The sequence below is a fragment of the Scyliorhinus canicula genome, chromosome 4, assembly GCF_902713615.1.
Source record: "Scyliorhinus canicula chromosome 4, sScyCan1.1, whole genome shotgun sequence".
NCBI lineage: Eukaryota > Metazoa > Chordata > Chondrichthyes > Carcharhiniformes > Scyliorhinidae > Scyliorhinus > Scyliorhinus canicula.
In genome coordinates, this window is record NC_052149.1 from 155,762,168 (window position 1) to 155,788,449 (window position 26,282).

General features: G+C 48.5%; 1 protein-coding gene across 5 annotated transcripts in view; it reads right to left on the minus strand.

The window, feature by feature from the left end:
- The window catches only part of LOC119965106 (drebrin-like), a 284,430-nt gene that overhangs the window by 85,143 nt on the left and 173,005 nt on the right, over positions 1-26,282 (minus strand). For 4 of the 5 annotated variants that reach the window (XM_038795406.1, XM_038795410.1, XM_038795408.1 and 1 more), the window contains exon 2: positions 2,922-2,977. The exons of the other annotated variant lie outside the window; for it this stretch is intronic. In XM_038795406.1, coding sequence (XP_038651334.1) covers positions 2,922-2,977 — 56 coding nt within the window. The remainder of the gene's footprint in view (positions 1-2,921; positions 2,978-26,282) is intronic. 5 annotated transcript variants of the gene reach the window in all.

The window sequence follows — 26,282 nt, forward strand, 5'->3', positions numbered from 1 at the left end:
TTTTGCCCAAGGGCTATACCCTTTGTAGATCAAAAGTGGGATATAGAGAGAAAGATTGTGCCTTCACCATTCAATCAAGTTAATTAAATTAGACTTCCCCCAGGTGCAGTATCCCAATTCATCGGCATTTGTTATCGAGCAATTAATTTGAAATTGATCTGCATTGTACAAAGTTAGCAGTTAGATGCATCATCTATGGAATGCTCTTTCCAAATAGACTTGCAGGATATTGATTATACCCAGCTGATCAATGGGCTTGTAGCAAGACAGGTTTGAAAAAAACCAGCATGCAACAAATGTAGACTTCCTAAAATGTAATGAAAAATGTAAAATGTACAAACAGAGCCCATCCAACACTACATTGTGCACCCAAGTTGTTAAAATACCATCACCAGGTGGCAAGGAGACCATTTGTTCAGGCACTTGAATTGAACACTAACTTCAATGAAACTGGCCTAGAATTCCCAAGGCTCCAGAACCCTGAACCCCAGCACATTCCCACCTTCCAACCATGGGCAATTCAATGTCAGGGTGGAAAATAGCAATTAAAGGCCGGAGATCCGGACATGGAATGGGTACTCTGTTACTGACATTGGATAAATGTCCTGACTACGTAGAAGAATCAGTGACATTAGCAGTGAAAGTTGGACAAGTACAAAATGTCAAAACATCCTTCAGATGACCAAGAACATTGTGTAATTGTTACAAAAGCAGTCAAGCTGCATTATGAAGGAAACTTGCAAAGTTTCTGATCACCGTGTCTTAAGAATATGCCATAATCTTATAATAGGGGAGTTACTTTTATCATTTGATTTAGATCAATTTATTTTTATTTCTTAGTTTTAAAATGTACCATTTCATTCACTTGTAATGGCAAGCTATTCCTTGATTAGATTACTGAAAGTGCTTCATTGTGGGTGTCCTGATGAATTGAGCCCAAGTACGTGGGCTGTCAACGGCAATGCAAAAATAATTCCATACAAAATAAAATCATGCCATAAAATGTTAAATTATCAGCTTGACTATGCAGCTCACTGTACTTTTATTTTCTTTCTTGTATTTATTCTTTGCAATTTCCCTCTCTGTCATTTTTATATCTGTCCTCTTGTTTTTGCTTTAAGTATATACTTACTCCTGCCCCCCCCCCCCCCCCCCCCCTCCCCCTTAGTTGCTGGCCCCATCTTTCTTTCACTGTTCCAGCTTTTTGTCAACTATCTGCCTCTTTCTCCTGTTTTGCTGTTCCCTCCTCGCTACCTATACCAGCACCATCAAAATTCCTCTCCCAATTCTTTGCGAAACAGAATGGATGGCACCAGTCAGCTGCCAGGTTTCACAGTTATTCAACGGGAGAAAGTAGCAACCGGATTTCATCTCCACTAATATATTTTTGGGACCCGTCCGTGCTAAAACCTTCTTGCTTTGTGTTTTTTTTCCCCAGAAATTATACTATCTGAAGTGATCAAGTCTAGAACTAGCCTGCAAGCCAACTCAGTATAGGAGAGCCAATTATTATTTATCACCTAATTCTAATCTCTGGTGTTCACGTTACAGAATTACTTTGAAATTGAGGTTATTTGGCCTAACTAGTGAGTGTTAGTTCTGGATTCTCCATGTGAACAACAGTCTCATTTTCTCATGTTTCCCAACTCCTATTTCCCTTTTATTCAACGGCCGATCCAACCTATTCTTAAATGCCAACTTGGTCTTTACTTCAGTCATTGTCGAGCAGTGGATTCCACAGCTAAAAGTTTCTCCTGCTCTTAGTAGGACTTGGAAGAAAGTCAGACAGTAAAGAAAACCAAATTAATAACAGCCATCAAAGGTTGGGATAGAAACACATATGATGAAATGTCTAAAAATAAGAAAATAATTGGGCACAGAGCATCATTTTCCAACCTCATATAGTCATGGCATACTGATTGAATCTCCCATTCCATTCACCTGCCAATGTTGGCAACTGCTGTTTCGAAATCTAACTTTATTTTCACTATCTGCGCTGGCAAACTGCACTATATTTAGACAATGCTGTGAAATAAGTAGGTGTTCTCTCATCTCCTCCTCCAATGCTTGAACTGCAGAAGCCTTGTACAACCATGCTCCATCTTCAATTAAAGAAAAAAAAACCTGAACTTTCGCAGGGATAGGGAGTATCTCTGGCTCACACAAAATGGCGTCAGCTCCCTAATTCTGGAAGTCCTGTCACCAAAAGTGGCATCCGTTATTTTTGAGAGGTCGGAGGAGGGAGTGGAGAGGGTAATGGGGTGGGTTGTGATTTGCACATCTATTGTTAATGGAAGCAGTTGAACATTGAAAAATGCAGCTGCTTTCATACTTACCTTATTTTCATTAGTGCGATGTCCAAAACACAGCTCGAGGACTTTAAACCTTTGAGGAAAAGGTCTAAAGCTTGCTGAGTTATTTGGAAAGGTACCCCTAGGTCCAGGGACTCTATGCTCCCGACTCAGAAGTAAAAATAACAGGGCTACGACTTCTAAGCATCTGACGACATTATAAAGTCCTGAAAGTCTCTCTTTAGCCTGGCAGGCAAGCAAGGTTACACATCTTAACAGATTTAGATATGTGAGAATATTGGAAGGTTATAGAATTAGAAGTCTGCCAATACAGACATACACTTGAACAAACAGATATCCTGCAATTTTAAATCAAAGTTGTGGATTGATTAAAGGTTGTCATTGAACTGACCATGACTTGTGTAGATCAATGCCCAAATCCTATGGAGTAGAGTCTTGAATGTGCTGTACATTAGCCAGACATACATTTCCTGACAAGACTGTAATTAAACTGGGTTACTGCAGAATATACTGCATCTCTGCCTTTCAAATTATGGCGAATCTGGATCAAATTCAGAAAAGGCCTAATGTTAACTAGAGGCATAAGTCTAGCTTGCATTAGTCACATACCTCCTGAATCGGCTAATTTCAGATTGTCAGTGTTATCTTCGTAAGTGTACAGGGCCCTGTGGAGAAAAGGAATTCAAACCGGTTACTCAGCTTTGCCACCACAACATATCTAGCCCACTGGAATTAAAAAAATAATTATAATCTTTGGCAGAAATTAAATGGGTTAATTTCCGTGGTGCATTAACTCTACCACTTCTTTGCATGATCAATGGTTCAATATCCCTCAGATCTCTAACAGACTACAGCATTATAATTTAGTTTGTTTCAAAGGTAAGGGAATGGAGATTGACTAAAAGCAAACTGTATCATTACATTAGGAATTGTACACTCCTCCACCGCAGCAAAATGTATTGATGCTCAGGCAAACCCAAATATAAGAAAACATGGAACAAAGTAAAATTGCCATTGGTCTATTACTTCCAGATCATATGTAATAAGGCCCTGCAAGGACTCAAAGGGTGGGATTTACCGACTGTTAATGCCGGCGGGAAATTCTGGTCCCACGCCGGCCTGCACAGGTTTCCCGGCGACGAGGGGTTCTGTCACCAGGAAATCCCATTGACAGCGGCAGGGTTGGTAGATCCCGCTGGTGGGCCTCCTCCACCGCTGAAAAACACGCGGCGGAAGCCCGCTCGACAAGAAAGTACATTTATTTAGCAGCCTTAATGTAATAAAAGCAGTTCAGAAAACTAGAGGCAGTGGCCCAGTGGTATCGTCGCACGACTAGTAACCCAGATCCGGCATTAAATCACACCACAAATTTGAAATGGTGGAATTTGAATCAAAAGTTGAATGATGTTGTTACAACAACCCTTCTGGTTCACTCCTTACCTGGCCTCTTTGAGACTACAGACCCACAGCAATGTGGTTGACTCTTAAATCCCATCAGTTGATGGGGAATAAAATGCTGGCCCAGGCAACGATGCCCTCAGCCCGTGAATGAATGTGAAAAGGCGAACATAACCAGAAAAAGATTGGTGCAGGGAATTTAAGAATTATTGAAAAGGTTTCCAGGTAGAATTGGAGAAGGCCTTTGGTTTTGTCAATGTAGAAAAAAATTATTACTCCCCAAAAGCAAGTGATATGCTGTCAATGTAAAGCAGGTCAAGAAATTAAGAGTGAGGGAGATAGGGAATTTGGGGAGTTGTTAGGAGCGATGTGAAAGATTAAAACTATTAATCTCCTGTAAGCAGTTTCTACAAGTCCCTCTCAGACCTCTCTCTTCAAAGATAATCAAATGAAACCTCCAGAGTATTTATATAACCTTTCATCCTTCATTACTTATTTTTAACTGATTGCTTTCCACAATATGATATTTCCATGATGATGATGCCCAGGAATGTTTGCAGCCCTCTATTTTATAATTCCAATCTGTGTTAACCCTGATCACCTTCAATTCTTTAAAAAAAATAAATTTAGAGTATCCAATTCATTCTTTCCAATTAAGGAGCAATTTAACACGGCCAATCCACCTACCCTCCACATCTTTTTGGGTTGTGGGGGCGAAATCCATGCAAACACGGGGAGAATGTGCAAACTCCACACGGACAGTGAACCAGAGCTGGGATCGAACCTGGGACCTTGGCGCCGTGAAGCAACCATACCAACCACTTGCGCCACTGTGCTGCCCGATCACCTTCGATTCAGAACTTAAAATAACTAGTTAATTGTCTTGTTTTAAATATTTAATCAATCAACACAGCATCAAATACTTCTGCAAGTCTTTTTGTGTGTCCATTTTCCAGCAGAAGGAAAGCTTGCTAATTTTGTATGTGTATCAAATTCTACATTCAGAGTCACAGTTAAATAACCTGTCTGCATCTACATTTTGCATCTCTCTCAGATTTTTAAAGGGATCAATATGTTCTCACTAATCTTTGCTTCAAGTTTAGCTCAGTGAGAAGCAGAAAAATCCTAGGTCCTATTATAATCATCCTAGTCACACTTCCTTAAACCTTCCATTTATCCATGTGCTTTTGGAGATAGGGGCCGGGATTCTCTGCACCTCCGCGCCGCAATTGCACTCGTACGCGCATGGTCGACGTGGCGCTGGTCGGGGGCCATTGAAAGAGGCCCCTGCGGCAATTCTCCGTTGACAACTGGCCAAGTTCCTGCCGGTGTGGTTCGTTCGTGGTTCCACCCGGCGGGAGCTTGGACTGGCAGCTGCGGACTCAGTCCGTGGCCGCCCTGGTGGGAGGCAGGGGAGAGATTCCGTCACCGGGGGGGGGGGGGCCCTCTAGGATGGCAAGGCTCGCGATCGGGGGCCACCGATCGGCGGGCGCGCGCGATCTGGGGAGGGCCTATATTGTCGGGGCCGGCCCGCTGTGTGGGGCCGCCATGCACCGACCCTTGGCTGGAAGTGCAGGGCCCCGTATCGGCAGCCGGAGCTGTGAGGACTACTCCGGGGCCCTGCAAGCCCTCTTCAAAACGGAGAATCACTATGGACTTTCTCCAGGAAAGTCCAGAGTGATTCGCGCCCATTTTCTCACAGGCGTGGGGACATAGCCCCATTATCAGAGAATTCCACCCAGGGTACTCATATTTGCAACATCATCGATAGCTTGTTTTGACTCGGAATGAACTATTTTCAAGGTAAATTCCAGTTAGTTATCTTTACTTCAAACTTAAAACCAGGCAGATGTCATTCATTGGGTACCTTTTTAAATTTTATAATATATATTTTCTCAAGAAAGATGAAGTAAAAAAATAGACTTCTATTTCAAAATAAAAACTACCGAGGTTGAATTTTAATCTAAACAACCACGGGTTCCGGTGATCCCAAAGTATCTTTCAAAGGTATTGATCAGGAAAATGTACCATTAATCCCCACCTCTAATACTGGCCTCTGGTATGTCCCTCCCTTCCCCCTGCCACCAATTTCCCTCCCTTCCCACCTCTACAACATTAATGGAAGGGAAGGTCAGAAACAAAGGGACTGGTAGCATGATCAGCGATGGGTACATTCTTTCCCAATGCCTCCAATGTCCAAACTGCTTAAATCAAAACCTAATGTGGGCACATTTAGGTCACTTCTAACCCCTTTACAATTAATTGCACCTATTTCAGCTGTTGCAGACAGTGTCCATTGCGTTATCATTACCTCCTCCTCCCTGGTAGTAGCAGACTCTCTCCGAAGAGCAGAGGTATTACTCAGATATGCAACTAAAAAGGATTAGAGTCAGGTCAGCATTGGAACCTGTCACCAACTGTTGGCCGCAATATTACGCTTAACAAAAATAATGCAACAGCCCACTAAACCAAAATTTGTGCATAATCACATTACTTGAATATCTTTAGCTGAGATCTGAACACTTCAAGTGCTCCACAAAATCAGATGTCAAACTTCCGCCTCCTAGATATCATACGGCTAATAATAAAGCTTGCACTCGTTAGAATGGTTTGGAAGGAAGGCACGGGATACAATAATGAACATGGCATCTCCAGGAGAAGGGAACGAGGAGAATAAAGGCGAAAGACAGGAGGAACGGCAGAAGCGGAGGTGAGCGCGAGACGGCAGCGAGATCTGTCCAGGAGAAGCAAGCGACAACAACACCAAACCCATTCGAGTATTGCCCACTGTAATTGTTTCTCCGGCACCCGAATGTATATTCACCTCCCCAGTGTCCACCGCCCTCCCTCCCCTTCCCCCCCCCAACAGTCGCCCACCTATGTGTTGTAAATAATTTTGCCAGGTGTACAGAGTTGCTGCTGTTGAGCTGGTGCACAATACCCTACCAGTTATTCTATTTTATTTTTTATTGTATTTTTTTTTATTATTTACTATTTTCTTTTCTTTGGTATGTTTGGATGTGCCCTCCTCTTCGATATATGTGTATACTGTATATGTCTCTTATCCTGTGTACATAACGGTAAATATACTTTGTTCAAAAACCCAATAAAAAACAATTATAATAAAAAAGAATAGTTTCATTTTAAATAGGGTAGTTTTCAGAAAGGTGTCAGGACTTTCTCCTTTGTCGGCCCCAAACAAAGCTGCCAGCTCCACCCACCATTCAGTTCATAGCATTGGAAGCGATCATGGTCAGAAGCAAATTAGGCATTCCAAAACCAGGTACTAACCAAGAGAACAGATAATCACATGTGGAAATGGAATAAATCTTGCAATATGATTTAGTTTACGTGAAAACTGCAGTTATGGACGAGATGTTTTAGACCAAACATGACTTTATTAATCAGAATGCTCGTTCCTACATACATCCTAAAAAAAACGCACATAAAGAGATAGCTCGTTTTTGGCTTTGATTTTTGATGCCAAAATTACATATGTCCACCACCCAGGACATCTCCTGAATGACTCTTATAATCACGCACATGGGGCGGGATTTCCGTGCAAACCACCGTGTGTTTTTCGGCAGTGGAGGCAGCCCGCCATCTGGATTTTCTGATCCCGCCATAGTCAATGGGATTTCCCGTTGACTGTACCCCTCGTAGCCAGGAAACCCGTGCGCCGTCAGTGGGACCGGAATATCCCATCGGCGTGAACAGCCGGTAAATTCCGCCCACTTGGCAGCATGTTCAGCACACATACAGAACAAATTGTTAGGTGCAGAAGCACCCCAGAGAGTCAGCTGCATAAAACAGGAAACCTCCTCTGACTCAGATCCATCATACAATGTCATGGAGAAACATAGCCCAGATTCACACCCATGCAACCTCCCACACAAAGATCTCAGTTGTGGCACAATGAAATCCCAGCAAATGAAGGGTATAGACTTAATTCCTCGAATAAAATCATGAGGGGAAACCGTTTAGGTTTCTGTGAATTTTTACACAATTAGTTTAAGGTAGCTTTGACTGAAGTCTTCGGCCTTCTCAGATTGCAGATAATTGTTGACACCAAAATAAGGGTAACAAGTTATCAAACAAAAAGGACATATTGCATTCATCACCCAGAAGTAATGAAGATACAGTTTGGCCTGCCTTTGGTTGATCAATATGGGTACTATTCAAAAGTCCCTCCTGATATCTCTGCCAATGGTTTCACTGTAATCAAATTTTATCTGTGAATAGTAATGGCAAATGCAGCTGAACAAGTTCCACAACATCTATGAATGTAGACTAAACTTAAGTTATAACTTGGTCAATGGGTGCAATTGTATGACCATGATGCGCCCAAAAAGCAGCTCGCTACAGCGCAGCATGGCCAATACAGTAGAAGCCGGGAGACCCATCTGCCAGGATCTACCTGACTCGCAACATGATGAAAATCCCGTCCGTCGTGGGTGGGATCACTTTTAGCAAATCTGCATTTCAAAGCGAGACAGCAAGTCTTATTTTAATATGCAGATTCCCAAGTTACCCGAGGTGTGGGATATATCTCCTTCGTCTCAGAGTCCTCGGGTTAGCGCCATTCAGCACTCGTCTCCAGAAACAGGGACCAGATGGAACAGTACTCGTGGGGGTCTTCCAGGGGATCAGTGGGGCGGTAGGGGGGGGGGGCAGCACTATTGGGAGAGTGGGGAATTGTCAAACACAATAAACACCTTTGTGCACAACTAGTATGATGCCTCTGTCACCTTCCTCCGCAATGCGGGCTTGCCTCCGAACCCTTGGCCCATCTCTCCAGGCATTTCCCCCTCCCTGTGGCAGTTATCTACCCTCTGGCTGTGGACATGTCCTCAGAGCTGTGTCCCATCCCCTGGGTGTTCGGAAGTTGCCTGCTGCCTGTGTGGTATAGCCCCCGCAGTGTTCAAGCACAATGTCCATGCATCAAGTTGTGATTCGAATGTGAATAAATGACTCCCACATGCTACATGGCCTGCCCACCCACGGGGATCCACTTGGGTTGCGTGAAGTGCTGACTTAACCAAGATTGCCAATTCCCTATTAGCAATAGCCTTGAGCCGCACGGGCAGAGGCCTCGGCAGTCGGTGGGGGTTATGGGTGATCGGTGGGGCAGGCAGGCAGGCAGGCACAAGGGTTGCCCCAGAAACGGATACACATGAACCAGGGATTGGCATGGTGGTGCTGCGCATGGTTGACCCCCCAATTGGCCCCCCACCCTCCCATGGTGGTGCACCCTTGCAGTGGAGGGTTCCCCACTCCCAGCCAAGGGTCCCTACCCCCTACTGGGGTGGCACGTCCAGCGTCCCCAGGCTCTTTGCTCACCTCCTTGGCTCCCCGCAGAAGCCCTTTGTGGTAGTATGACTAGGGAGATCATATTACCTTAGAAACAAGCTGCCATTGGTACAGCAGTCCCGCTGTCCATTGGCCCAGGCAAGTCATGTGCCTATCTGCCAATTGGCTGTGGCTAGTCATGTGACTCCCCGTCGATTGGCCGAGAGGATGGTAGCTCCGCCTACAAGGCGGGGTATAAAAGCTCGTACCAGCTGGCAGTCGGCCTTTCCTTGTACGACCACTGCCGAGCTCACATCTAGCTTATTAAAGCCTGATATTTGGATCCTCTCTACGACTCGTGTCTGATTGATGGTACATCACCCTTCTGCCAGGTTTGTGTTTTTCAAAGGAGAACTAATTGGCGTCAGCGTGATCACTTGCTGGGGAGGCCACTGAATGCCGGGAAGCAGTTGGATATGGGATGGCTCCTGCTAATTGTATGGAAATGGGGCTGAAGTGGTGAAAATTGGTTTCTGGCCACGCTACGGGATCCCGATTTCGCCTAAAGGAGCAGGCCGGTCGCATCGCAAACTGATTGGTGCCTGGTGTGGTTCTTGTTTTCTGCCTCTACCCCTATTCACTGGCCTCGTTTCACTTGAGCGAGAGCGCAATGAGGCCGGAGAATCGCTCCCTAAGTGTGAAGATAGATTCATGCATCACAATGCCCTGATTGTGCTAATGGTCTGAAATTTATGAGGGGCATTGGGACCCCATTCTTAGCGTAAAAAAGGCAGTTCATGGCAGGCAGGCTCCTGCTGTTCCCAACCACAGGGCTGGCAGTTCTGAAGCCTCGCAATGCCACCAGGAGAGGTCATCAATGCTTCGGAATGCAGCAGACCTCAGGAACTGGACCAGGTAATTTAAAAAAAATTAAATGACTGTACCCAGGGTCAGAGGTGAACACCTTTGGGAAGGTTCTGGGAGTGCGGATGCTGCCTTCTCTGCCCACCGTGGGCCACCACCTCTTTGGCCCATTAGCCCTTCCTTTCAGGGTTGTTGCAGACAGGCTGCTACAATATAACCAGGAACATTCCCTGACAGCCGGACCGCTTCGGAGAGCCAATCCAACTCAACATGCAACGATGTTAACAGCTCCCTTGTTTCCTACCTTACCTGCTGTCATGGGTAAAACCCTGGTCAGTGTGTCAATAGTTAACGATCATTCCATAAACCTGCACTGATAACATTACAATCAATCAGTCACTCTGCCACATATTGTTCAGTCAAGAGAGGATATTGTGACTGAGTTTCTTCCACCTCATGTTCAATGTCCATACCTCAACAAGCAGTTTTAGTATCTCATCTAAAGGACAGCATGTCTGACCATGCAGGCATTCCCTCATACTCCGCTGAAGATCAGTTTAAATGTTGTGTGCAAGTCTAGAATTCGGTCTCTTAAAAGGACCAGGAGTGAACAAAGAATAAAAACATTTACAGCACAGGAACAGGCCCTTTGGCCCTCCCAACCTGCCCCGATCCAGATCCTTTATCTAAACCTGTCACCTATTTTCCAGGGATCTACTTCCCTCTGTTCCCCGCCCGTTCATATATCTGTCTAGATGCATCTTAAATGATGCTATTGTGCCCGCCTCTACCACCTCCGCTGGCAAAGCATTCCAGGCACCCACCACCCTCTGCGTAAAGAACTTTCCACGCACATCTTCCTTAAACTTGTGTGACAACTAAACAAGGCTGTGAACCCCCTGAATTCTGTTGGAGGTTATAATACACCCCACGATTCGCCATGAGCAACATTGTGAGAGATTTGTCCTTTATAATAGACAGGGATAAACATATGGTAAAAGGTATATTACAGAACTCAGTAAGTCAAGTTGCTGCAGCAACATGCACTTTGAAATGTTGCAGTCTGAAGTTTTGGATAGTGATGGTAGAGGCTCTAACTTCCTTTCAATCACATGGAGATTCACAGGAATCTCTCCTGCTCTTAGGGTCTGTGTAATGAACTCCAATTGGCTTTATTGGTTGGCCAATTGGAATATGAGCTCCCTCAATGATAGCTCATTGAGGGGGCCCATATAATCACCTGTGTAGGCTTTGTGAGCCAGTCTTTAGTTGACTGGACTGCTAGCAGCACTGTTTGTAGCTGCTCCTGTAATATCGTTATTGTAAATAAATATTGGTGTGGTGACGGAACTCCTGCTTCCCGTGGATTACTACAGTGGCGACGAGGTAAACTAAGAATTTTGCGGAGACCAGCTGCCGCACTCGGAGGGTAAGCCTTGCCATTTTAAAAATGCTGTTTTTTGGAAGGTTAGAGGCATTCGACCCGGCTAGTGAGGACTGGTCCCAGTATGTGGAGAGAATGTGTTACTTCTTCCGGGCAAATGATATACTGACGGACGAAAGGAGACGGCTTATCCTGCTGTCGGCGGCGGACCCTCAGCTTTTGCCATTATACGTAGTCTGATGTATCCCGATGCGCCGGACACAAAAACTTTCCAAGAAGTAACGGAATTGGTGAAAGAGCACTACGACCCAAAACCAGCAGGTACAGATTCTACACAGCGAAGCGAAAAGACAGGGAGTCAGTCACAAATTTATTGACCCGCCTGAGAAGGCTGGCAGAAAAATGTGAGTTCGGCCCGACGCTAAATGAAATGCTTTGGGACCGGTTAGTGTGTGGTATAAACGACCTCACAATACAGAAACGCCTGTTGGCAGAAACAGAGCTAGAATGCAGGCAGGCGTTACAGCTCGCACTGTCCCTAGAAAAGGCAGCAAGTGGGGCGCAGGAACTACAGGGCACGCCAATGGAGGTAGATACCTGTGAGAGGGACTACCACAACGGGCCCTGCTACCAGATAGCCGCCCTCAGGAAAAACCTGAGGAATAGAGGGAAAAAGGAAAACCCCAGAACTGCCCCCAAGTCTGCCAGGACTAACTGGAGACAGGGAAGTACCGGCGAGGATCCCCCAACAGAGAAGGACCGTTTCTGGCACCAGACAGAGTGGGGTAACAACGACAGAAACCCTAGAAGGAGGTGGCAAAAGAGGAATAGCAGGTGGGGACGCAGGGAAGTACACAACCTAGACGCCCCATCCTCCTCCGAAGGGGAACAATTATATAATATTGCAACGAAGAAAGCAGAACCCATTAGGATTACCCCATGGGTGAACGGGCGGCCGACAATAATGGAAATAGACACGGGTGCGGCAGTATCAGTAATGGGAGTGGCAGCATTTAGAAAAATCAAAGATGGACTCCAGCCACTAACCCTAACAAAAACATTGACGAAACTTAAAACCTACACGGGGGAACCCCTGGAAGTTCTAGGCACGATTCATGTACCCGTAGAATATGAGAAACAATTGCTCAGATTACCGTTGACTATAGTAGAGGTCTCCGGACCGAGTTTAATTGGACGGAACTGGCTGAAAGACCTAAAATTAGATTGGATGAAAATTTTCCAGAGTGGAAGCGGGCAGTTGAGTGGAGTACTCCAAAAATACCCGGAGGTCTTCCAGGAAGGTTTGGGGGAAATCATAGGCGCCAAAGCAACTTTGCACGTGGACCCAGAAGCCCTTCCGAAATTTTGTAAGGCCAGGCCGGTACCTTTTGCATTAAGAAAGAAAGTAGATGACGAAATAGAAAGGTTACGGCGCGACGGCATTATCAGACCAGTGGTACCAATTTTGAAGCCAGACGGCTCGATATGTCTCTGTGGAGATTTCAAACAGACAGTAAACAAATACGCACTGCTGGACAAATACCCAATCCCGAAAATAGACGACCTATATGCCAAATTGGCAGGTGGGCTTTTGTTCACGAAACTGGACATGAGCCACGCCTACCTGCAGTTAAAACTAGACAAGGGCTAGAAGTTCGCTACGATCAACACCCTGAAGGGCCTTTTTCGTTATACTAGGCTACCTTTCGGAGTGTCATCAGCCTGCGCTATATTCCAGCGTACGATGGAAAATATTCTGCAGGGACTACCGCAGGTGGCGATTTATTTGGACGATGTCTTAATCACGGGTAGGACAAACAGGGAACACTTAAGGAACCTGGAGGAAGTGCTCAGACGTTTCGCAAAGGCAGGCGTACGGCTAAAAAGGGAAAATGTGTTTTTCTGGCCCCACAAGTGACGTACCTGGGATATAAAGTAGACGGGTCAGGCTTACATCCATTAGAAGACAGAGTAAGGGCAATAAAAGAAGCCCCAGCTCCCACCACTGTCCAGGAGTTACGATCATTTCTAGGGTTGGTAACCTATTATGGAAAATTTATTGAAAATCGGGCGTCCATCCTAGAACCCCTCCACCAGCTACTAAAAAAGGGGCAAGAATGGAAATGGTCCATCCGCCAAAACCGAGCATTTAGGGACATTAAGGAACAGCTGTCATCCGAAAATGTCCTAGAGCATTATGACCCAAGGAAGGAGTTGGTGGTCACTTGTGATGCATCCCCCTACGGGGTAGGAGCCGTCTTAGCCCATAGAGGAAGGAATGGGGAAGAACAGCCAATAGCCTATGCTTCGAGGACCTTGGCGATGGCTGAGAGGAAGTACACCCAAATCGAGAAGGAAGGACTGGCGGTGATATTCGCAGTAAAAAAATTTCACCAGTATCTGTACGGGCGGAAATTCACCATAGTGACGGACCATAAGCCGTTATTAGGGTTATTAAAAGAAGACAAGTCAAAACCCCCGATTGCATCAGCTAGAATCCAACGCTGGGCATTGCTACTGGCGGCGTATAGATACGTTCTGGAGCACAGACCGGGACGCGAGTAGCAAATGCAGATGCTTTGAGCAGACTTCCCCTCCCGGACACTCCGCCGCAAATACCAAAAGTAGAGGAGACAGTAATGACTCTAAATTTTTTGGACACCCTACCAGCAGACGCACAACATATTTGGTTGTGGACGCAAAAAGACCCAGTTTTAGCCAAGGTGAAGCATTTACTGCTAACAGGGGAACTGGAAAGACCAGTGGAGCCCCAGATGCACCCATACTGGAGCAGAAGGGACCAAATAACCGTAGAAGACGGTATCCTATTATGGGGAGCCCGGGTAATTGTCCCAACTCACGGCCGTCAGGCAATCTTAACCGAGTTACATCACGGACACCCAGGGGGTGTCTAAAATGAAGATGCTAGCTCAAAGCTACATTTGGTGGCCAGGTTTGGACACAGACATAGCAGCCTTGGTACGTTGGTGCCAGGAGTGCCACCAGCGGCGCCATTGCACCCGTGGGAATAGCCAGGCAGACCGTGGACCCGCCTGCATATTGACCACGCCGGCCCTTTCATGGGCTCAATGTTTTTGGTGATAGTGGGCGCCCACTCCAAATGGTTGGACGTCCACCAGGTAAAACACGACAAGCACAGCATCGACAATTGAAAAGCTCAGGGCCTCGTTTGCAACACATGGACTTCCGGAGGTATTGGTGTCGGATAACGGAACGGCATTCAAAAGTGGGGAATTTTGAAAATTCCTGAAGGAAAACGGAGTCCGTCACATCAAAACGGCCCCCTACCATCCAGCGACCAACGGCCTGGCAGAGAGAGCGGTCCAGACACTTAAAGCAGGACTCAAAAAGTAGCCGGCAGCGTCAATGGACACAAAGCTCTCCCGCTGGCTGTTTGATTACAGGACCACACCGCATTCCACAATGGGCATACCGCCAGCTGAACTCTTAATGGGAGGGTGGCTGCGAACGAGGCTGAGTCTCCTTTTCCCAAATTTAACAGGGAAAGTGGAGAAACAACAGGAGGCCCAACGCAGGGGGCATGATAATAGTCGGCAGCAGAGACATTTCCAGGTGGGGGCACCGGTTTGGGTCAAGAATTATGGGAACGGACCAACGTGGGTCAAAGGCACGGTAGAGTCCCAAACAGGGCCCGTATCCTATGAGGTTTCAATAGGAGGTAAGGTGCTGAAGAAACACCTAGGCCAAATAAGGGCAGCGGAACCACACCTGGAGGCAGGCGAAGCAGGACCGCCTCAAGCTGGGATAGCCCAGACGGAAAGGATACCCACACCCCAGCCCCGAGCAATTTCTCCAGACCCCGTCATCCAGTCGTCAGAGTCGGAGATGGACACGCTCGATGAGGCCGCCGCGACACCTTTCCCCAAGGAGGAGGAAGAACAACTTCCAAGGAGGTCGTCAAGGAAAAGACGGGCACCTATAAGGTACACCCCGCCCACTTCGGAGAACGACCCGGCGGACGACACAGAGGTGACAGACCCAGACATGAGGAGCAGGAAGAAGCACAGAGGAATGCTAGCTGGCAGGAATTCCTCGGACCTTTGGGGAGGGGGGGGGGGGGGGGTGTAATGAACTCCAATTGGCTTTATTGGTTGGCCAATTGAAATATGAGCTCCCTCAATGATAGCTCATTGAGGGGGCCCATATAATCACCTGTGTAGGCTTTGTGAGCCAGTCTTAAGTTGACTGGACTGCTAGCAGCACTGTTGGTAGCTGCTCCTGTAATATCGTTATTGTAAATAAATATTGGTGTGGTGACGGAACACCTGCCTCCCGTAGATTACTACAGTCTGCCAGTTGCATGTGTTGGAAGGAATCGGCGGGGCGGGCAACTATGGTGGGATGGAGTGGCGTGAACCACTCCGGTGTCAGGTCGCCCCAAAGGGTCTTGGCGCCACGCCAACTGGCGGCGAAGGGCCTCCTCCGGCCAGCGTGAGTTAGTGCATGCGTGGGAGCGTCAGCGTGTGCTGGCGTCATGCCCGTGCATGCGCAGAGGGCTTCGTTTGCGCACCGTGAATGGCAGACTGGTACAGCCTCCGGTGCGGAGGGATAGAGTGCTCCCACGGCTGAGGCCCGCCGTGGGGGCACCTCTCAGGTCCAGATCCCCTCGCGCCCCCCCCCAATAACCCCGGAGGCCGCCCGCACCGCCAGGTCCCGCAGGTAAGGACCTACTCCAATTTACGCCAGCGGGACTGGCAAAAGATGGGCGGGACTTCGGCCCATCGCGGGCCGGAGAATGCGGGCATCCCCAGGCCCATTGAGTCGCGCTGGAACCCGCCATTCTCCGAGACGGGCAGCGCAACTCGCGCCGGGCTGATTTTTGGAGGGCCGGAGAATTTGGAGGATGGTGGGGGCGGGATTCACATCGACCTCTGCCGATTCTCCGACCTGGCGGGGGGTCGTAGAATCCCGCCCACTCTCTTCAGCCGTCAAGTCCTGATGGGACCGATTAAACCCTGAGTTTCTTGATCAGAGGTAGGGGCACTATCCACTGTTTCACAACATCTCCATCGGCGAACAGATTAACACAAGTTATTTGCAAGTAAAAAAACTCATGAAGCTAAGGAAAGCATGAATAGGTAAGAAAACCAATGGAAATGTAATTATACCCAGAATACATTTCTGGGATTCCACACTCGCAGCAAGTTGAGAAAAAATCTCTATCCCACCAGCCTATTGTTTTGAGTTGGGGCCCTGGCACACCTGCAAACTGATCCCACCCACCCAGGCAATACAAGAGCCAACAACTGATTCAACTAACTCATCAGATAGAATTTTACAAATAAAATGGGGAAGTGTCAGGTTTTGACTGAAATCTGGCTTGTTTCTCTCCGGAAGCACAGCCAGGGAGCGGGATTCTCCAAAATGGAGGCAGAGTGTCCCGCGCGGTCGTGAACACCGTCGCATTTTACGACGGCATGAAACGGGCGTGGGCAGTACTGATTCTGGCTCTCACAGGGGGCCAGCACGGCGCTGGAGCGGTTCACGCCGCTCCAGCCTCCCTTCCCGGCGCCAACTGGGCGCCACGCCAACCCACAGATGCGCAGTGGCGCCATGCCACCCCGCACATATGCGAGGGACTTCCTCAATGCGCTGGCCCCGACGCAACATGGCGTGGGGGTTATGGGGCCGGCCGTGTAATAAAATAGGGCCGGAGCTGGAGAGGCTGGCCCGCCGATCAATGGGCCCCGATCGCGGGCCAGTCCCCATCAGAGGACCCCCCGGTGAAGGAGCCCCCCCTACACAGGCCGCCCCCTGCCCCTGCGCACAGAGTTCCTGCCGGCTGCGAGCAGGTGCGGACGGCGCCAGTGGGACTCTGCCATTTCCGTGCGGCCGCTCGGCCCATCAAGGCCGGAGAATCGGCAGCCCGGCCGTGGTCAGCGTCCCGTGACCGGCGCCGCGCCAAACACGCCGGCGCAAATAGCGCCGATTCTCCACTCCGCGGAGAGTCGTGTGCCAGGGTCGGGGCGGCATGGCGCGGTTGCGGCCATTCTCTGGCCCGGCACGGGGCTCGGAGAATCCCACCCAGGTTTTCTGAATTGGGCCGTGACTCTCTGAAAAGGGCACAAAGTCCCCTAGCGAGCACACTGCCATGAAACACATGGCTATTCAATACGACTCACATTGAGTAAGGGGCCTGAACGGGGATTGCATGGCCAAGGCCGCACATAGCCCCATTTTGTACAGAGGGGAGCTCCACTTACCAGACCTCCCCATTGTAGCGAGAGATCAGGATGCCATTTAAAAATGATGGCCCGATCTCCGAGGCCCCTAAAACAATGTCCGGCCTCCCCCGCCACCTCGTCTAAACGCAATATGGGACCTCCCCCCCCCCACCCCGCACCCACCTGGGGCAGTCCCGGCCCGATCGCGCATGCAGAATATACCAGCGTGGCATTTGGCAATGCCGCACTGTAAGTATCAGGGGAGCTCCCCCCTCTTCATCCCCCCCCCTCCCCCCACCTCTGTCCCTCCCACCACATATAAGGGATGGCCCACCTTCCCCAATGGTGGAGGGTAACCCCTTTGCCCCCCGAGAGTGGAACACCTCTGCCAATGTTCCAAGGGGTAATGCCGATTCTCTACCCACAACCCCGGGACATCCAGATACCTCCACAACCCCCTGGTGTGGTTATCACGATGGCTTTCATTTTCGAAAAACTGCAGTGATTCATGCTGGTGTGACCTCACACCGCTGGGATGTGGGGGGGGGGGGGGGGGCATTACAGGGGCGGGATGCTCCAACACAAAGCAGTTTAGTGATATTTAAATTGATGTAAATTTAAGGAAATCTGATCACATCACCATCAAGTGGCAGGGAAGATCTCAAACCAAAAGCTTATTGGCTCAAATCAGGCTATGGCCCTCTCGTGAGATTTTGCAGCCATAATGGGGTTTGCGCCCGTGGCTAATGGCCCAGAAAACTCATGCCTATTGAGTCAGCTGTTGCTCTAACAACTGATCTCACTTCATGGGGATGGGGAATGGAATTTAACTGAGCGCTGTGCAAGATTATTTTTCCTCACAGCAAATATGGAAATGGTGCCAAAGTCCTTGCAAGGAGTTCATTTTTTTCAGTCTGGAGCAACCTTTTGAATACAATTCATTCTGCATAGAGATTGTTATTAGCAGTTAAGAAAAACAGCCAATTCATCTAGCAGTCAAATGGTTTCAAGTAGGAAATGACCTTTGCTGAGTTAGTTGAATTTTATTAGAGGAGTGTGTGCATGCAAGGTGCGTGTCTGTGTCAACTAACAGGCTTTCTGCAGTCAAATAATCTATTAATATTCAACTGCATAAGTGTCCAAATAAGCATGGTCAGGGACGAGGGGGCCTGGTAAACACACAGGGCGGAATTCTCCGCTCCCGCATGGCATCGGGAAGGCCATCGTGAATCCGGCCGAGACGTGGCGGCTTGATCTTGCGGGGCGGCGGAGGGGAAAGAGTGCCTCTCTTGGAGACACCGGCCCGACGATCGGTGGGCATCGATCGCGGGCCAGTCCCCTCCCGAGCACGGCCGTGGTGCTCACTCCCCTCTCCGCCCCCCACAAGCCACAAACAAAGATTTGGCGCCATGTTCACGACGGCAGCGACCAGGTGTGGTTGCCGCCGTCGTGAACCGATCGGGAACGTCAGGCCGCTCGGCCCATCCGGGCCGGTGAATCGCCGGTCGCCGTGAAAAACGGCAAGCGGCGACTCATCCGCGCGGTGGGTGGGAGAATCGCGAGGGGTGCCAGGGCGGCGTGTTGTGAGTCGCCCGGCCCTCCCGCAATTTTCCCACCCGGCGTGGGGAGCAGAGAATTCCGGCCACAGCATTTGCAGAACCTTGGGCGGGATTCTCCCAACGGGAGACACAGGGCGAGATTCTCCTCAAATGCGGAGAGTCGTAAAGGCTGCCGTGAAACTGGCCGTGTTCACGGTAGCCTTTACGCCCGTTCCCGGGACCCGATTCTCCCCCCCCCCATCGGGGCCAGGAGCGGGACCCTGGGAATCACAGCGTCGCGGCCTTAACGACCGTCATTAAGGCCGCGCGCCAAGATGACGCGCGGCTGGCATCTGTATGACATCAGCCGCGCATGTGCGGGTGACATCATCACACCATTGCCGGAACCCGCATTTCTCCACCGCCGCCCGACAAGGTGTGGCGGCTTGATCTTGTTGGGCGGCGGAGGGGAAATAGTGCGGCCCTTTTGGACTCAGGCCCGGCGATCGGTGGGCACCGATCGCGGGCCTGTCCCCTCCCGAGCACAACGGTGGTGCTCCCGCCCCAAACGGGCCTCTGGATGCCCCCAGCGCCCGTTTTTACGACGGCAGCAAGCAGGTGTGTTTGCTGCCGTGAAAAAACGGGCGTAAAGGCCCGGCCGCTCGGCCCATCGGCCGCGGAGAATCGCCCCTCGCCGTAAAAAGCGATTTGTGACGTGGGTCGGGCGAGGGGGGGGGGGGGGAGAATAGCGGGAGGGCCTCCCGACATTTTTTGCGCCCTCCCGCTATTCTCCTAACCGGCGTGGGCAGCAGAGAATCGCGCCCTAAGTGCTGACGCCAGAGTGAGAACCGGAGTGTTTCACTCCGGCGTCGGAGGCCACTCCTTGCCCCCTATTCTCCCACCCCTGGGGGGCTGGGAGCGGCGCCACATCATTTACGCGCGCCAGACCTTGGCACCGCATAAAAGCGGCGCCACGTAAATTACGCGGCCGGTACCGCGTAAATGTGTCACCCGGGTATGCGCGGTTGCCGTCCTCCCCACGGGCGCCCCACAAGAAATCTTGCGGGGTGGCGGAGGAAAGGAGTGCCTCCTTCAGAGAGGCCGACCCGCCGATCGTTGGGCACCGATCGCGGGCCAGACCCCTTTTGAGCGCCATCCCGGTGCTGGATCCCCCCCCCCCCCCCCAAGGCCACCCCCCCCCCCCCCCCCCCCAGCGTTCCCACGCTGTTCACGCCGGTAGCGACCAGGTGTGGTCGGCACCGGCTGGAACACTTATTGGGCAGGCCGCTCGGCCCATCCGGGCTGGAGAATCGCCGCTCGCCCGTTACAAACGGGGGAGTGGGAGAATCGCGAGCGGGTGCCGGGGCGGCGTGGCGGGGCCTCGCCTGGTGCCTCCACAATTCTCCCACCCAGCGTGGGGGTGGGGGGGTGGGGGGGTGGGGGAGAATTGCGCCCCATATCCCTGCTCTCAACGAGAATTTTGGCATAGAAAGAAAATAATTGCAGAGAAGTCAGGGAAGGGAAATTACAACTTCAAGCAAAACTGCAAGGCATACAACAGGAACACCTAGCGCTGGATACTCTATGCCCGCTGCCATTGGAGGAGTTCCTGATGCGGCGGAGAATCCATCGTCGGCCAAAAAATTAGATCGCTGCCCTTCCGATGCTCCAGTCCCCCATTGGCGACAGCATTGTGGTTCGTGGCCACAATGCAAATAGGTCAAATTGGCCCATTTGCATCTTATTAACAGGCTGAGCACCGGGTTCTCCAAGCCTGTGTGAATCTCCAGTCCTCTGGACCGGAATTCACGTAGGCGAGAACTGTTGCAGGTATTTCCCAGTCTAGCCCTGGCGTGGTGGAACTTATGGTGGGCCAGGGGGATAACTCTTTTAGGGAGCTGCCCCCAAAGTCCACTGACAGCCACCCTGCCCTCTGCAATGCAAATACTGCCCATCGCACCTACACCAGACACCCCCACGATCTCTTCCCCCCCCCCCCCCCACTAGAGATCTCCCCCAAAAGAGAGATCCCCACCAGAAATCCCCATGAGAGTTCCCTGGCTGGAACCCCAGATAACAAAGGCTCCTTCTTGGAAGCCTCCAATTACAGAGACCCCTGTCTTGGAGCTAGAGAGCAGCAAACAGAGACAATGAAAAAAAAAATCACTGCTTTAAAACGCATTACACTTGCTGGTTCAGACAGATAAAGCAGTACCTGTAAATTCCTACAGGTGGAAAACCACATCAGCAGGGCTTAAACCCCCTCAGATCTTTGACCTGCAAGGCTTTCATTCACATCAATGTTAATTGATTTTACTCACCTAACCTACAGCTTGCGCACACACAGCCACCTGACTGGATTGTTTCATCTAATTTCCCTTCCCACTTGAGTGGATTTCAAGTAAGCGTTTTGACAGAGAAAAAGGGGAAGTGAGAGCACTTAACTGGCTTTGATGTGGTCCAAGAGCTGTCAATTATAGTTAGATGTTTATAAACATTGTGTTTTTTTTCACAGCATTCTACCTGAAATCCACTCAATCACAAGTTGAGCAGCAGTTTTGCCTAACGCGGGCAGCTTGAGCAGGAGTCTGACTCTGACAGAAGGATTTGCAGGCTGTCCCAGAAAGGATCACACTTTCTTTCCAAGCAGTCTTTCCGGTAAATCTTTACACAATAGTACTGCAAGTATCCCTGTGTTTGCTCATTTTATTTACCAGTGGCTTTTGACCTGTAATGAGCTTTGCTTAATTGGAGGTAGAGAAGGTATAAGTTGATAATTGAAGTGTTTATTTTAGTTTAAGAATTGTTTCACTGTTAATTGAAAAGCTATTTGCTGTGATGTTAATGTGTTTAATCATGTGTTAATAATAAAGTTTGCATTAATATAAAAGATCCCTATTTGTCAGTGGAATTACTCATGGAGCGAAATGTCCTTTCCTTACTGTTTTACAAATTGGAAAAATTGTTGGGATCTCATCCGATTTCCTAAAATAAGCTGGGGTCTGGTCCGGTATTGTAACATCAGCCATGATTTTATTGAATGGGACAGCAGGCTCGAGGGGCCAAATAGCCTACTCCTGTTCCTAATTTGTATGCAATCATGCCTGTGACGGGTTTTTTGAAAGAGCTGTTCAGTTACCCCCACCACCCTGCTCTCTTACCCATAGCTCTGAAAATGTTTCCATTTCAAATATACATCCAATACCATTTTAACAGTGAATATTGAATCCGCTTCGACCATCCTTACAGACAGTACATTCACTAGATCATAGTGAGGGGGGGAGGGGAGGGGGGGAGGGGGAGGGGGGGAGGGGGAAGGGGGGAGGGGGGAAGGGGGAAGGGGGGAGGGGGGAAGGGGGGAGGGGGGAGGGGGGAGGGGGAAGGGGAGAGGGGGAAGGGGGGTTGTTGGGTTACGGGTATAGGGTGGATACGTGGGTTTGGAGTAGGCTGATCATTGCTCGGCACAACATCGAGGGCTGAAGGGCCTGTTCTGTGCTGTACTGTTCTAAGTCTAAGAGAGCAGGAGAAGAAAACCCTGTCAGGGTTGCTCGCAGACCCCTAGGCGGTGCACCGTTCAAAGGCATATGGTGTCTGATAGAGAGACCCAGCATCGGGAAGGGGGGCTTTTGCTGCCAACGCCCTGGGGGAAGGCCCATTGTTTGCCTCTCAACTGCTTGAGTTGTATAAGAGACGACACGTCTTGCCAGAAAAAGGCATCACAAAGATCTCGCTTGATCTCCTACCAGCCACCGAGACCCTCATCTTCACCACAAGATTCTACCCATTCTTAAAATCCAGAATTGGACACAATATTCCAGCCGTGACCTAATAAGTGATTAAATAAGGCTACCTCGCCTTGCCTCTAAAGCCAAAGAACTTTTGAACAGCCTTATCAACTTGTTTTGGTACCCAAAAAGATTTATGTACATACAATCTCTCTTTAAAATTATTCAGGTTGAGCATCCCTTATTTGAAATGCTTAGGGTGGAGAGTGTCACGGATTCCGGACTTTTTGTATTTTGGAAAACCTGTATTGGTATAGGTGTGAAACGTTGCATAGCTAACGGATCTCGGGTGAACACCATGTTATTTTTTTTACCAGAAACATTATTTCGGCGCTCGAAAAAAAGTGCGGATTCCAAAACTTTTCAAATTTCAGAATTTCGAATAAGGGGTGCTCAACCATCTAATTTCTATTACTTTGCTTCAATTTTCCACCAAAATTGCATCACATTACCCCTCTCTGCATTAAATTGGATCTGTAAGATATCTGCCCATTCAACCAGACTGGTCTTCTCCTTGTTAATATTTCCCTCATTGTCTACTACATTTACAAGTTTTGTGTCATCTAAAAACTTTGAAATTATGACCCCTGTAGCCAGGTCCAGGTTCTTATTAAATACCAGAAAGAGCATAATACCATAATACCCCATAAGGGGATCATAATACCATATTACCCCATAAGGGGATCAGGGGTTATGGGGAGAAGGCAGGAGAATGGGGTTGAGAAAATATCAGCCATGATTGAATGGCGGAGCAGGCTCGATGGGACGAGTGGCCTAATTCTGTTCCTATGTCTTATGTTCTTATGGTTATACCAATCGCTGGGGTTTATCACTGAATATGTACCTCTGTAACTACATAGGTGAACAATGTTTCCAGACTGGAGGAAATAAAATAGGAAGTAACAGCTTTCGGTATAAATAGAACTTGGGCTATATGGGGTGGAATGCCCAGGCATGTGGGTAGGGTTTCCAACTTTGGCTGAACGTTTACCTGGTCGTTTTTGACTCACCCAGTCAAACAACAATTTCCCCATCTCGAATAGTTTTAGAACCAATAAACAATTATTTAAAGAAAATTAAGAAGATTTTTAATCGTAGAATCCCTACAGTGCAGAAAGAGGTTGTTTGCCCCATCGAGTCTTCACCGACCCTCCGACAGAGGACCTTACCTAGGCCCATGCACCTGCCCTATCCCCTAATTCTGTAACCCCATCTAACCTTTGGACACTAAGGGTCAATTGAGCATGGTCAATCCACCTGACTTGCACATCTTTGGACTGTGGGAGGAAACCGGAGGAAACCCACACAGACACGTGGAGAAAGTGCAAGCGCCACACAGACAGTTACCTAAGGTCAGAATTGAACCTGGGTCCCTGGAACTGAGGCAGGAGTTCTAACCAATGTGCTACTGTGCCACCATATGATTTTTCACCCGGGTTACTACCTTTCCACATTTCTCCTCTCACTGCGTCCTAGACCCCTACGCTTAGAGATTTCTCGCCTCATGGCATGACCGATTCTGGTTACAGATTTCTCCCATCAATGTATCCCAGTCTTTATGGTTACACAGATTTCTCTCCCACTGTGTCCCAGCTAGACCCCGATGTTTGCACAAACTTCCAACTAAATGCCAGAATTCCATATCTGCGTAGGCCAATTCAATTATAGCTGACAATCCCATATTTAAACAGACCTACTGCAGAAATTCACTTTGAAAAAACAATTCTGCCAACAAGTAATGAAAGCTATTTATGAAATTATTGCATTGCACCTTATTACCAAGATGTCAGTACAATGCTCTGTATATTCCCCTGACCTGTTCCATAAGATGTGCACAAGAGTTTACAAAATGGTTGGCAGTGTTTAGATCAGCCATTGCTACATTGTGTAGGCATGCAACATGACGAATGAAAGGCTGTTTTCAGGACATTTAATTCTGTCACTGACTGTAAATGAAGTAGTTTAAAAGTAATTGTTCATTTAATAAATGTTCAGTCTATACCTTAATGCTGCATGCATATTGTGTTGACAGGATCTGTTTTACTGAAGAAAAAGAACATTTCCACTTTGGAATGTGGTCACAGTCTTCAAGAATTATGTCAAATCAGATTTGACAAAAATAACATAAACAACTGCAGAATGTACCGAAATACTCCAGGATGTCACTGGTCTCAGTCTGTAGCTTGCATTTCGCAAGAATCAAGACTGTAGTTGAGGGGGGGGGGGGGGGGGGGGGGGGGGGGGGGGGGGGGGGAGGGGGGGCTGAATTCTCCTGTAAAAAATGTCAACCAAATGGAACTACTTGTGGGATAAATGCAACTTAATAATTAATTATCTAACAGTCCTAATCTATGCACTCAAACTCCAGTCATGCCTCTTGTTCATTATTGATCAGGAAGATTAAACCTCCTGTTGTTACATAAAAAATGGACATCCAGTTAATGCAGACTTTGTCTCATCACAGACTCTAGGAAACAACAAGTACAACTTTGGGGTCAGACTAAGCACAATGAACTTCATTGCGTTTTGAAAGGACAATGGAAACTATAGCATGAAACACTACAGACAACCTATCCACATTGAAAAGGCGGGGAGAATGCATGAGCACAGTTGCCCTTCCACTTCCAGTTTACTCCTGCATTCCCAAACCCAACCATGAATTTAATAATGTCACTTAAATACCTACCCAGCCAAATATACATTACTGAAGGTCGAGGTTTCATTGACCAGCTGGAATTATATCAGTGCAGAAGGAGCATTCACATCTGCACACTGTTCTGCTGTGTCTTTGTGAGCAGAAGAACATAAATCCAATATATTCTACATTTAATACCTTGATGAGACATATGCACCCATTCGGATTCAAATTCTTCAATATAACTGGGCTACCTACTGTACTTAAACTTGTCTATGAAATACAATTAGACCTCGCTTGTAGTTTCCAAAGAACAGGAACATATATTGTTCCATGGGGTTGTTTCTCGACAGTTTGTCGATGCTGCAGTGATTGCACTTCTCTTTGAGACTGATCAATATCTTTACCGTGATTATTTTTTTCTGATTGCTTGATTCTTTTATTCTTCAGTCAGAAACTCTTTCCACTATTCTCCAAGGGAATTTCCTTGGATTGCCACCTTGCCATGGTGGAGAGGCTTGAATTTTCTGTTGGTCCCGAGAGCAATGCCGTCGGGTGTCTTAAACTCCTGGGAGGGCCACCCATGACGGTAAGGTCGGTGGGGAGGAACCAGACAAAGTGCAATCCAAAACAAGTCCTCAACAGCGGATCACGCAGAAGATACTCGTATGATATCAACGTCTGAGATGGCGGATGAAGGTTGCTGCAGTAGAGAGGTCCCAGTCATCAAGGTTCCCTTGCCACTGGAACTGGACCTACCATCTGTCAAGGATCGTGTGTCTGCTGATGTTCAATGGCATTCCCACGTTAAAAGATGTCCTGTACAAGGCGTCTACCTAGAGGAAACTGACACCGCACCCCCCACCCCCCA